General features: G+C 40.2%; 1 protein-coding gene across 1 annotated transcript; it reads right to left on the bottom strand.

Moving 5' to 3' along the window:
* Positions 1-1,710: 1,710 nt before the first annotated feature.
* On the bottom strand, positions 1,711-2,744 carry LOC114633539 (olfactory receptor 52D1-like). Its single transcript, XM_028782104.1, has one exon. It carries the CDS (start codon positions 2,724-2,726, stop codon positions 1,773-1,775), a length of 954 nt encoding a protein of 317 aa, XP_028637937.1. The 5' UTR covers positions 2,727-2,744; the 3' UTR covers positions 1,711-1,772.
* Between the last annotated feature and the right edge of the window lie 10,980 nt (positions 2,745-13,724).

The following is a 13,724-nucleotide window of genomic DNA, read 5'->3' as shown; positions in this document are numbered from 1 at the left end:
GAGAGAGAGAGAGAGAGAGAGAGAGAGAGAGAGAGAGAGAGAGAGAGAGGAGGGAAAACAGTTACTCCTCTTAACCCAATGAATTTTTAGATTCGCTGACCCCATACAATCTCACTTAGCATATTTATTAGCTGTTTTAATTGTATGAGATTTTCTTCTTGTAATTTCAGTTGTGTTTTCCTTCCTTTACTAAACTTAATCCTCAGTGTTTTCAAGGCTGGGTCTTGACTCATAATCAACAGAATTCCTTATCTGAATTCACCATGCCACTGGCAGTACAGAAGACTCCCTTGCCTTTTACACAGAGTCACTGCAAAGGGCATGCTTTGGTGAAACCACATTATCTTCTCTTCACTCACCTTGGTTGTGAGATTTTTAAGACTATTTACCTTTAAACTCGACTGTATACTCATTATACAGTGGCTTCTCGATAAATATTTTTAATAGGAGGAAGCTTAATTGCAATAAATATGCCATGCTCTCTTAAATCTCCTACAACAGATTTGTTCTCAGTGAAATTCCTTGGTTGAGCAGACTGAGGAATGGGTAGTTATTTCTAATGGGTTATAGAATTTCTACTTGTAGTGATGCAGAGGTTTATAAGCAAAATTTGAAGGTTTCCCAACATTGTAAGCATAATAAGATCACTGAATTGTATGCTTTGAAAGGCTAAGACGACAAAGTTCATGGTATGCATAGCTTTATGATACCACAGTAAAAGTTCATGTTCTTTGTTGACATGACTCTTATTTATCAAATATCACATAATAAATCAAACCAACTATGAATAGGATAAATGTTACATAATTGAAAAAGAAAGATACAAAGTAGGATGAATGTCCTTGATGATCAAGAACATCTGGAAATAGGACTGCAGAGATGGCTCAGTGGTTAGGAGTACTGACTGCTCTTCCAGAAGACCTGGGTTCTATTTTCAGCTCCCATGTAGCATCTCACAACCATTTTAATTCCAGTTCCAGAACTCAAAGGAAATATGCAGGAAGGCCAGCTGCTTGAGGATTCTTGTCACTCTGTCTGGATGCAACTAGGAAGAAATTATCCTTGAGATCCTTGTACATCCAGGAATCTACCTACTGAGGCAAACAAAAGATCACACCACATCCACAGTGACCCTTAAAGTGCTTTTGCATGTTGAACTCATCATGTTTAGAAAAACAAGAAGCAGAGGTCACAGTCATGTGGTAAGTACATTCTTTACAGAGTGGCATCTTTTGAAGTAATTCCTTGAGAAACTTCTGCGCTGCATTCCCTCTCCAACCATACGCTTCCAGACTTCTCACAGTGACTCATCCACTTGTTATCTTTATCTATTTCAAATCCAACCCAGGTTCAAAAGGCCTTAGTTTCTTGTAGCCTTCTAAGACCAGGGATGAGACTCTCATTGATGACACTGGTTCTAAGAAATACCTATCATTGATTAAATAATAAATATATATGTGCATTCTCAATTCCTTGAAATAGATCTTTAGTTCCATGTTCCCTCTGCTTCTAACACATGAGCTTCTATAGAGAGGCACAGTAAACCTCCATGGCTCTTCTTTCAAGTGATTTACATTCTCTCCTAACCTATTCCTTTTCCTTTCAAGACTGAATATCCATCTATAGCCTATACCTAACTTTATAGGTATGAAGGAATTGCACTGAGATCTTCAAAATCTTAAATGCTACATGGTACTGACTTACTGAGATTAGCAGAAGTAGCAAACTCAAGCCAGGAACTCATTAGTCTTTTGTATATGTGGATATTATTGTCACCTTCTCTTTACAAAAAATTCAAGTATTCTCAGGCGGATTTGTTTGGTATTGATGCCATAGACTAGGGGGTTGAGAACAGGAGGCACAAGGAGATAAAGATTTGCAAGTATGATGTGTACCTGAGGAGGCACATGGTGGCCAAAGCGGTGAGTGAAAAATGAAAAGAATGCAGGGATATAGAAGACAAGAATTACACAAATGTGGGCTCCACATGTGCTGAATGCTCGGAACTGGGCATCCTTTGAGGGCAGTCGTAGCACAGCCTGCAGAATCAGGATGTAGGAAGTAGCAATGAGGACCACATCCATGCCGGTGACTGAAAGTGCTACAGTAAGACCATAGATAGTGTTAGGCTTAATGCTGGCACAGGCCAGTTTGGCTATGCCCATGTGCTCACAGTAAGTGTGAGGGATGATATGATGTCCACAGAAGGGTAAACGTTCAATGAGAATGACAAAGGGGAAAACAAAGAGAAGGCCACGCGTCACACATGCCAGACCAATCTTCCCAATTACAATGGCATTGAGGATGGATGTATAATGGAGCGGTCTGCAGATAGCCACATAGCGATCAAAAGCCATGGCCAGCAGAACAGCTGACTCTGTGGCAAAGACTGCATGAACGAAAAACATCTGGGTAAGGCAACCATGGTAGGAAATGCCATGAGATCTGAGCCAGAAGATTGCCAGCATTTTAGGCAATGTTGTTGAACAGAGGACCAGATCAGTAATAGAAAGCAGGCACAAGAAGAGGTACATTGGCTCATGGAGAGCCCTGTCTGTTATAATGATGTAGAGGATGGTGCCATTTCCAACCAGAGCAAGGATGTACATGGAGCAGAAGGGAATAGCAATCCAAACATGCTGGTCCTGCAACCCAGGGATCCCAAGCAAAACAAATGTGGAAGGGTGGAAGGCAGTTCCATTGGGGATAGAGACAGAGAGCATCATGATGGAAGGTGAAGACCTTCTTCCTAAAAGTGGTTAGAAAATGAAAGAATGTTATCTTAAAAGTTGTCTGTGGCTACTAAATGTGCATTCAAATTTTTGTTTTCTGTTCATACCAATACTGCACAAATTCATGCCTTCTTTGTTTCTAGTATACATTACTAAGATTCTTTAAGTAACAGTGTATAACTCACTTCCAGAATCTCCATCTTCTAATATGACATCTATGCTACGTTTCAAATGTTCTGATATGAATGCAGTCAACTTAACCTTTCTTAGTGTGAATACATTGTGTAGAATATTTTGTATTCAACTTCTCTAGCTTGCCCTCTATCATCCTGTGTTGTGTTCTGGTCACTGGGTCACTGGCATGGATTACAGTCCTCACATTCTTACTAGTAGAAGTATTTTACCATAGAAAATAGCAGTCTTCTGCTAGAGAAGAAGGAGATGAAGGATAGGTATTTATTTCTTGAAGAAGTGTTATTAAAGACTTCCTTAGCTGAACTGTAATTTTGGTTCTGGCTTATTCTAGTGATTATATCCTCTTATCCCTTCAGACTAAATGTTGTCAGCTATGAAACCCCACAGCATCTGTGATGGCCTTACACATATCCACCACTTTGTAAGTGGTTTCTCAGTAACAATTTCTTAAAATATCTAAATAAAAAGTTTGATCTCTTTCCTTTGGGGATGCTAACACAAGACATACAAGTCCCCTCCTATGCTTGCTTTTGCCTCCCTACAGAGCATATTTCACCTAATATTTAACCAAATACTTCATGTTTCTATCATGTTGAATGTTGTGAAATACCTGACATATGCTTTCTCAAACCACATGCCTTTCATATATATATATATATTTTCCATTTGTCACCTGACACACTGTTGTGTCAAATGTTAGCTGAATACATTTTCATGTGACATCTGCTCTCATGTAGTGGTAGGTGTACACACACACACACACACACACACAGAGAGAGAGAGAGAGAGAGAGAGAGAGAGAGAGAGAGAGAGACAGAGAGAGAGACAGAGAGAGAGACAGAGAGAGAGAGACAGAGAGAGACAGAGAGAGAGACAGAGAGAGACAGAGAGAGACAGAGAGAGAGAGAGAGACAGAGAGAGAGATATTAAAAAGTTGTAAGTATTTTAATTCCTTAATAATTGTGTCTTCTCTAACCTCGTCCCTGTTAAACTGAAGTTTCTGAGTCTTATGTGCCTTCCAGACATTAGACCAAGAAATATTGTTGGATGAACAATGAGTAAGGCTTGGACTCAGCAGTTAAGTTTTGTAAAAGACTTAGATAAATGACTGTTGTTGAAAAATGGGAAATTCATTTCTCCTGGGAACCTTCTTTAAGAACAAAATAAGACCTTCCCTCCTTAAATGTATGGTTTCTACCATGTTCTCTACACTGTATATATTCCAGGAAAAGTTCCTATCTTCTTTTATTTAATATACTATAGTGTGAATAACATTAATTAACTATTAAGATTAATAATGCACAAATTAATTGAATTGAATTTATATAATACATATCTATTTCTAGACACCATATTCATGGGTTTGCTTATAGACTATCTCCAGAATATTCTGCTTTGGAGATTTAGAGTTTAATATTAATTAAAGACTGAGTTTAAGAGCCACTCAGTCTTGATATCACCCAGATAAGAGAGACAGCTCTGGGACAGCTGTCAGGCAACAAAGGAGAACAGACTCCTGTGGGAAGCATGCCATGTGAAAGGCATGCTAGTTTGAGAAAGCCTGTCTCATACTTCTCAGCTTGATGCTACATTAAACTCACAGATGCAATAAGTAGATATACTAAATCAAGAAATGTCAGTATAAGAATAGAAGGCTGCATTGGTGAATACTGTGAAGAAATGTCATGTAAGCCAATTTCTACTCACAGATGTCTTCCTGGAGAAAATGATAGCTACTCTCCAAATGTGAATCTTCCTCAGATTCTTCAAACATCTTTCAGACAGCTTGGCTTCCAATATTATCACCCTTTTGCAGATCTTGTTTTGTGGTCCAGTCTGAAACATGAGAGCCAGAACCTAGATTTAGACTGCCTAGTTTCAAAATACTTCTCTGCTGCAATTGCTTGCTAACTGTACTAACTTGAGTGCTTTTTAAAAAAATATTCCCTTCTGTCCTTCGAGTCTTACTAAAATATAGCTAATAGTGCTAATTGCTAAATCAGAAGGCATGTGAAACCTATGATGTCACCTAAATGATTAATACACATTATTTAAAATGTTCACTGACACCTCTCATGATTTTGAAATCTAAAAATCGAAAACTTCATTTCAAAAAGTCAATTTGAAAGGTATAACAGCCTTTCTTGAGTTGTGCACATCGGTGTGAGCACACTATGATTTGACCATTCCTCAAATCAAGACCTCACTTTGAACATATTTCAAATGAGGCAGGTCCTTAGTTAGCTAGACTAGGTAAATTCCCACACTATATGAAGTGGGATAACTTCCTAACAATCCCAATCCTACCAAGCTTCCAACATTGTTGAATTCCACTTACTAATTGCTTGGGGGTCAAGGAACAACTATAACATTTGTGGTCCTTCCATTTATTAGTAGCAAACATAGTTTCTGTGCTATAATAAGCAGAGTAAAGATTTAAGAATAATTACCTTTCCTTTATTGGGTGATGTAACTAAACACTGCCTTTACTAAGTAATTGGTTACCAGTGTTCATGAGGAAAATGTTACAGCAAGGATATAGTTGCTTGTGGCTCCTTAAAATTTATACACATGAAATTCCAAGGCTATCTACATGGAGTAAATTAAATTTAAAAGGCATAATCTGTCTTCAGATACTGTGTGGACAAATTGGAGTTTGTGGGGATACAGTATTTGAGTTCTTACAAACTCAAAAACAATATTACACATTAATAAATACAAAAGCTCTTGCTTATACTCAGTTGGTCTGATGTGAGAGCAATATGAAGATGTAATTAAGATTTTACTGTCTAATTCCTCATAATATCATGTTTTATACCTTAAACATACAATAAATACTTTTTTCAAGTCTCCAGAACCAAGTGCCAACCTTGTTGTTGTTAGAATGATTGTACTTAGAAATCCATATACCCTATCTTGAGACCACAAGGAGTTTAAAACCTGCCACAGAAAGGATTCATGCATGTGTGAATCACACACACACACACACACACACACACACACACACACACACACGACTTGACTACGAAACGTTGGTATGTATGCAGTATGCATTGTACCTACCCAAATACCTGAGGTGTTCAAGAAACTAGATTCTGTAGAATAGGGCTCTGTCTGAGGTGACCTAGAGAAAAGTGAAAACAAAGAAAAGCCATCAGTATTTCTGCATAGCTCTCATCTCTCCTGCCCTCCCCTATCTCTCTTTCTGACTTCACAGAACTATTTTTTTACTTCATTTACAATCTATTATTGTCACCAAATACTCACCCAGTCTCAGTGGTCAACAGAAAACTCGCCTCAGCACATACAATGTAGTTCCTGTAAGTAAGGTCTGATCCTTTTTCACTCGTGTGATGGTGCTCTTGGTCCAGAGAGGATGAGGTTGGCTCAAAGCACTAATGGTTCATTCCAGATGCTAAAAATAGAGATAAATTTTCAAGTATGATCTCAGGGGATACACACTATCCATGGCAAGATCTGCTTTTCAACTGTGAGTATTTTTTTCTTAATTCAAGGGAAGGAGTTACTGTAGTCGTACACTAATGGGATAATAGACTCTCAGACTTTGGAAAAAAATATAATCAAATTGTGCCAGGCTGTTAGTGAAAGTAATTTTGGAGAAAGGAAGGAATTGATGAGTAAAGGAAGCAACCAAAATGATAGATGAATGGATGATGAGTTGAATTTGCAGTTTTGTTGTGTTTCCTGACTTTATTTTACCTGTTTTCAAGAAGAGATGTATCTAATCTGAATTCCTTCCAGTTGATGTTGAAGTTGATCACTTCCCTTTACCATTTTGGTGTGTTTTTATGGTGATTCTTTTTCTTTTACTCTTCACCTAAGTATACAAGGTAATAAGCTATTTAGTTACTACTTATTATGGTTCAGTGTAAGTGAAAGAGTTCAGGGAAATGATACCCTACCCATGACTTTACCCTAAGCCCAAGACCAGGGAGAAGGAAAAAACACCTTGCCTTTGACTTGACCCTGAACTCTGAGACATGGAAATCCCCATCCCCCTGACTCAGCGTTAACAGCCATAGCCTCAGCCCACAGCTCCTTGTCCTCCTCCAGGCCCTCTTGTCTCTCTTTTTTCCTATCTAGGAACAGAGCACCCTAATCAAATCTCCCTGGTACCCACTTCCAGTCCATAGTCCTCTAGCAACTCATTCCCACTTCAGCATGGGATCTCTCCCCCGTACTTCCCCTTCTCCTGCATAACCTAGCCACAGTCTCTCTGTGGGAAGTTTCCAGGGTAGATAGCATGGTCAGGATACATGTCTCCTCCTCACTAAGTGATATCTCTCACTTAGTGAAATCCTCAGTAAGTGAAAAAAAGATTGAGGTCCCCTGCTGCTAATTCTTCCACCCTTACTGAAGAATTCTCGTGTGTCACCAAATCTTACAACCTCACTTTTCATGATATTTATACTATTCTCACCAACAATCTTCTCCCCAAGGAGTGCAGGGAAGTTTGGGAACAGACTAGGGTGCATGCAGATAAAATCCACCCATCCACTCCAGGCTGATGTGGTCCCTGATTAGGATCTGGAATGTGCTACAATAGCGGAGGGGGGAGGAGGGGTCATTTAAGCTAGAGATTAATTTACAACTTGCCTCATGGTCACTCTTACCATGTAAGGCTTCCCTTAAAGTGATAAATTATGAAGAAATCCAAGGGGTCATTCAGGAAAAACATGAAAAGCCTTTTCAATTCCTAAGCTACCTTACAAAGATCCTCTTACAATATACCTATTTGGATCCTGAGACTCTGATGGAAAACAACTCCCCATGACCTAATTCTCTCAGAGATTCCCTGACATTAAGGCCAAACTTAAAGACCAGTCAGGAGCCAATCTGATGCAGTCACTCCAGGGTCTTCATTCCAGCTAGCTGGGGCCTAACTCACTGCCTGACCTGCAAGACTGTTCCAGTGGAGAAAAGCTCTAAACATTCATCAAGACAAGGTTTATATAGAAATCAGCTCTCAAGGAGTGAGTGTCTCTGTGCTACTGTGGCCTTTAGCATGATTGGCTGGTGCTGGGAGCCAAACCATGTACTTAACTTCTGATTTCTTCCTAACTGGTGGTTGTTAGGCAGGGGGCAGGCTTGTTGAGGGTTAATCTGGAAATGCTGGATTTGTTGGGGGAAATTAACCTGGAGACCCAGGTCTTATTGGAGGTAGCCTAGAAACTGGAGCTAGGCTCAGATTTTGTTGGGGGTGACTTAGAAACTAATGCTAGGTACAGGGTTGTTAGTTTACTTGAGTTTAAACCTAATTCAGGTTTTCTAAAATGGAGTCTGAACCCCCAAAAATTGGTTTTTCATTTGGTTTTTCACTAGGCAACCTTTAAAGTGTCATGGGAGAGATAAGAAATCCTGAAAACAAAAATACCTGCTGTTGTTTAAGTCGTTTGAGCTGACTTTAGCAACTGCCTAGGCTCCCTCACCAAAAAAAAAAAAAAAAAAAAATCTTAGAACTTCTTCCTGCTTCAAATATGGTCATGAAGGTCACTGGGCTTGGGCCTGCCAGAGCCCTTGTAAATTACCTGAACCATGACCAAGGTGCCACCAAGAGGTACCTTGGGTCGTTGAGTGTACCCATGATCCTCATACCATCTGACACAGATGGTCCTTCAGCAGACCTTGTAGGCCTGACCATAAATGACTGAGGGAACCCCTGATATTATCCTAATATTAGGGCAACCCACTGTAATAGACCAAGTTCAGAGCCCAAACCCAATGAGAGTACAAACACCAAATGGTAAAGTCTTAAGAGTTTATTAACTGATGGCCAAGCGTCCCTTCTAGTAAAGAAAGAACTCCTTGCCACCCTCAGAGAAAATCAGTCTATCACATAATTTTTTTTTTTTTGTTGGGCAAACAAGAGCAAGCAGGCAGATTACAAGGGCAAAAGAAAGTGGTTAGCTTGAGCTGTACCACAATTTTTTTTTAAATGTTCCAGTCGTGATCCAATTTAAATAACTTCAGATATTATCCCTTTCCTGTGGGACCCAGTCCGAACAACTTTTGATTCTATCTCTTTCCTGTGATTGCACATTCCTTACAGTACATTGAATCTGGACACAGAAAAATTTAACCCTTCGGTTGAATTTTTTTTTGAGAAGATATTTTTCCCCTGGGTCCCATAACCATTTTCTTCCTTCTGGACACTGAAATCACTTACTCGGTTCTGACAGAGTTTTTGCGACTCACCTCTCATTTCCTTATTTTGGGGGTAGAGGGACAGCCTTACCAATCAAACCCCACCAAATATTTGTATCTTTAGGGGTACCCCCTTACCCACTGCTTGCTAGTGGTAACAAACTGTCCAATCTCCTCAACGGCAAGGGACCTCCTTGCCAAAATGGGAGCCTCTTTTTACTTCATTCCCCTATCCACCTTATCTCAAGCTCCCCAGTCATTCTCTTCCTTCTCCACCAAATCACACAATCCTACTTACTTTTTCGATTGCCTGCCTCCCAGGTGCATCCCTGGGTATAGACTCCCAGAATCCTCTATATCCAAACTCCTCCCCCTTGTGTCATTCAATTATAAAACCTTCCGTGCCTATGTAGAGCAAGAAGTGAGGCAGTGCCCTCCCCGCCTGTTTCTGGTTGCTTGAAAAGTTGCTGTCTGTCTGTTTTGTATGTGGCAAACATGGGAGCTAGGATGGAAATGTATCAAGTTCAGCTGAGTGTATGAACTGAGGTGGCCATTGCATGTTTTGCTTCTGACTGATCTCCTTTGGGCATGAGCTTTCTGTGTTTACTGGTTTTTGTTTTGCTTTCTCTGCTGCTGCGAGCACCAGTCACCACTGCCAGTGTGACTTGCTATGGCTAACTTGATGGCCAGGGTTCAAAATTTATCTCAAAATCCAGTTTACTGGTCACTAGATGCAGTTTAGCAGTGATTCAAATGTCATTGAGTGTGAATGATATTAATACTGTTTTACTGTGTTGGAAAGCCAGCCCTGGAGTTGAATTATGACTCTCTCCTCTAGATCCAAGCATGTTTGTTTAAAAGTTTTCTCCAAAATCTTTATTCCTTGTTAAGTGGAGCACCTAATTGTGAAAGAGAAAGACAGGCTAAATAAGACAAAATGATTTAAAGGAACTTGCTTTGCAATAGCTACTCTCAGCAATAACTTCTCATGTCTTGTGGCCTTCCCCCAGCCTTGAGCAGGCCTGAAGGATCTTGTTTACTACAACAGACCAAGCAATAGGACTCAAGTGTTAACCACCTTGGTGACCCACAGTCTGCTACAGGAGCTGAGAAGAATAGACCCCCTGCTGAGCTTGCCTTGAGATACCTCTGGTTGCAATTTAGGATGGATTCCCCTCACCCATGTCCCCTAAGAGACTGGACAGGAGTGTTGGAGGTGGGGCTTCCCCTTTTTATTTTGAAAGATGAACATTAAACTCTGAGCCTTGATCAGAGAACTTTGTCTCATCCCTTTTCACCTTCCACCCCTTCTTTCATTCCCAGCCCCTCTTTCAGGTGAACCCGGTTGTTTCGTGGCTGCAGGCGGCTACAATGTCTCTGGTAGATGGTTGGATGGAAGATGCTAAAACTTAAGTTCTGAGGGTCTAAGAAAGTGTTATAAAGGTATGCGAATGTGAAAACTTAAATTCTGAGGGGCTAAGAAAATGTCTAAAGATGCGGAAGCTAGTGTTTTAAGTTATGTAAAATGCAAGTCATAACTGAATAAGAAAGTAATCCAAGCTAGTGGAAACTGTTTCATATTTATTTCCTCCTCTATTTTAAAGGTTCAGAGTTTTAATTGATCAATAAAGTTCAGATAAACTAATAAGACACTGACTATAATTACCAGTCACAATCGCAAGATCTTAAATTTCTTTTGGTTGTCTTATAAGTATAGATTTAATGGTGTGTCTCACCATGTTAAAAATATCTCTGTCCAATCTATACCTCTAGTTCTCTGAATAGAGAAAAAAATGTTCTGGCTTTTTAAACCTATGCTTCTGCTATGACTTGAGGGCATGATGCCTGTTAGATACTTTTTCTACAATGAAGATTTCACTATAGATTACAAGCAATGGTAATCCTAATATATCTAAAGTTTTGTCTTTTATTGTAAACAAAAAATTCATATGAGCTTTAATAATTCAAGGGAGTCATTGAAAGGATTTGGAAATTCATAAAACAGTTTTGAGACCCCCTGTCTGAATCAAGGAGTCAGCAAGTCCGCAGGCACAAGTTCCAGGAATTAGCCACAAAGGAAGAAATTGGTTAAGGAGCAGGTCAGCTAGGACATTCTGGGACCTGGCCCACCACAAAGAAAAGCAGGTTGGCCAAGTCAGCCTGGAAAGTGACTAAACACGAGGTAATGACTAGGTTAAGGTCACATTCCTGAAAAGAATGTATACAGGATGTTACTCACTCTCCAACTTGTTCTGTGACTGGTGGAATAACAGAAACTTTCTGTATACAGGATGTTACTCACTCCCCAACCTGTTCTGTGACTAGTGGAATAATAGAAGCTTTCTCTATACAAGATGTTACTCACTCCCCACCCTGGTTTGTGACTAGCTGAATAATAGGTTGAAACTTTCCAGCTATTGTTGTAATATGAGTTACTGTTCCCCTTCTTTTGGGTTCCACTTTCACCCTCCTGGTTTGCGGTTTTCTCCTTTAAATACCCCTTCCTCTCGAGCCTGGGGGTCGACACTCCTCTATCCGTGTACGGGACAGAGTCTCAACCCAGCGCTGAATTTGAATAAACCCCTTGCTGTTGCAACAAGTCCAGTCTCTCGTGGTTTTGGTGAGTCGCGCATTCCAGAGATTTGAGTGAGGGTCTCCCTTCTCTGGAGGTCTTTCATCATAAGACTAGGATTTACCTCTCACAGGTCAAATGGATGACAGATAAGTACAGCCTATGTTTCTCTACCTGCCTATTTCTGATGGTGTGATTTCTCTCTCCCATGATCTCCTCCCCTCCCCCAGCTACCAGGACTATTGGCCCAAAAGTTCCAAATGTATGATTTTCCTTTAAGGTCCTAAATTTTAGCTTCTGTCTGTAGTCTATATCTGTTTCAGCAGATTTCCTATTGGCTGACAGACACCATCCAGGAATTAGCTGCAGACTACAATCTGCTCCAAATGGCTTCACGCCCTGGATTTACTGAAAGTTGATTGTGAACCAATCCAGCCAATGTTATTGTTCTTCACCTGGGTCAGTAAACCAGATGCTTCTGATGAATGCCCCATTGCATGAATCCCCTCTTGACATTTGACTAGCCTTCCTGGGCCCTGACAACAATATCCTAATTTTAACAGGAAGTGATTACAGAAGAGATCATGTCACCCCTTATTCTCTACAAAAGGCTAGAATGTTAGTTAGGGCAAAAGATAACTCCCTGGCATAGGGGACAAAATGGCTACCCATAGCGCCCATCAGGATCCCAGGAAAGGTACCTGTTAAAATCAAGTAAACCCAAACCAATCAATAGGTAAATTCATTACCTGAAATAGCCTACAGTTTGTCAGGGTACTTGACCTGCTTGTGTAGGACAAATAGGCTATTGTGTGGGTGTGAGAAAAATTGTTTCTTTGCAAGACACTTTAAAACTGTTGGAGAAAATTGGTGAAGATTAGATGTACTAACATTGGAGAAATGTGTCCTCAGGGAGAAAGATTATTTCTGTGTCAGCTAATCAGATATAAGAAAAGGCAACATCCAACAATTCCAGACAGATGTGGATGATGTATGGAATACCTCAATGCCTCTGGAAAATGGAGTATTGACAGTCCATTATGGAATGAGATACTGTCTTCTTAACTCCTCCTCCTTTTCCTAATTCTACTAATTGCTCCCTGTTTTATAAACTTCTTATCTCAATTTCTTCAACAAAAAAAATCAAAAAATAATTAAATCTTTAATCAGTTGTTAAAGGATTAAAGATTTAGTTAATTTAACCAATTAAAGAATTATCAGAGTCTAGCTACAGAACCAGAGCCCATAACTATACCTCAACAGTGAATATCAAGTTAGCCCTATGGACTTCAACATCCTCATATAGCAAAAAATAGCCTAATGATTACATTACCCTCTTTCCTGACCCCTGTTTGGTATCAATAATAAACAAAAGATGGAGGAATATAGGAAAAGGGAGCCAAGAAAAGAACACCCTATCTGAAGGGGACCTAGCACAGCAAGGAGTTCCATATAGGACCCTGGATTAGACATAAACCACACCCAACACCTGTTTTCACAGAGAGATCCTTTATTAAATGTGGAAGAAAAGTTGAAGTGGCTGCTTTCTCACTCTAGCAGAAGAATAATAGTGCCTTGCTGTAAGAGGAGCTAAGGTGGGAGGGGTAAGGAGAGGAAGAGGAGGAGCTGAGAGAGGAAGAGAAAAAAGGAAGAGGAGGAGCTAGAGAGGGCAGAGATATAGGAGGAGAACCACACAGGTATGGAGAGCACTCATGGGGAACAACTTATAAACTTATAATTAGGTTAGCTAATTGGGATATAACTCTCTTTGTATGGGCATCCTGATATTAATCATTATCAAACATACAAAGCCTTTGATTAATCTATAAGGATTAGAGTCTCATTCTCTTACTGGGCCTGCATGGATGGCGGAATGGTCTGGGCAATGCCCTGCCTTTTGGAGACAGCGTGGAAGATTGGCAGAGCCATCTCTCATGCTGGCATCTAGTAGGTGGCAGGGTTGGTGTTTCTGGTGGACCGGTTCTAGCTGCAGCACGCACATGGCCTCAGGCCAAGAAACATGGCAGCTGGGGTAGGCAGAGTTGCTGCAGCTTAGATAG

This window comes from Grammomys surdaster, unplaced genomic scaffold (genome assembly GCF_004785775.1).
Source record: "Grammomys surdaster isolate TR1022 unplaced genomic scaffold, NIH_TR_1.0 693, whole genome shotgun sequence".
Lineage (NCBI taxonomy): Eukaryota > Metazoa > Chordata > Mammalia > Rodentia > Muridae > Grammomys > Grammomys surdaster.
Note: the sequence above shows the minus strand (reverse complement) of the source record. Positions and strands in the feature narration are given on the sequence as shown.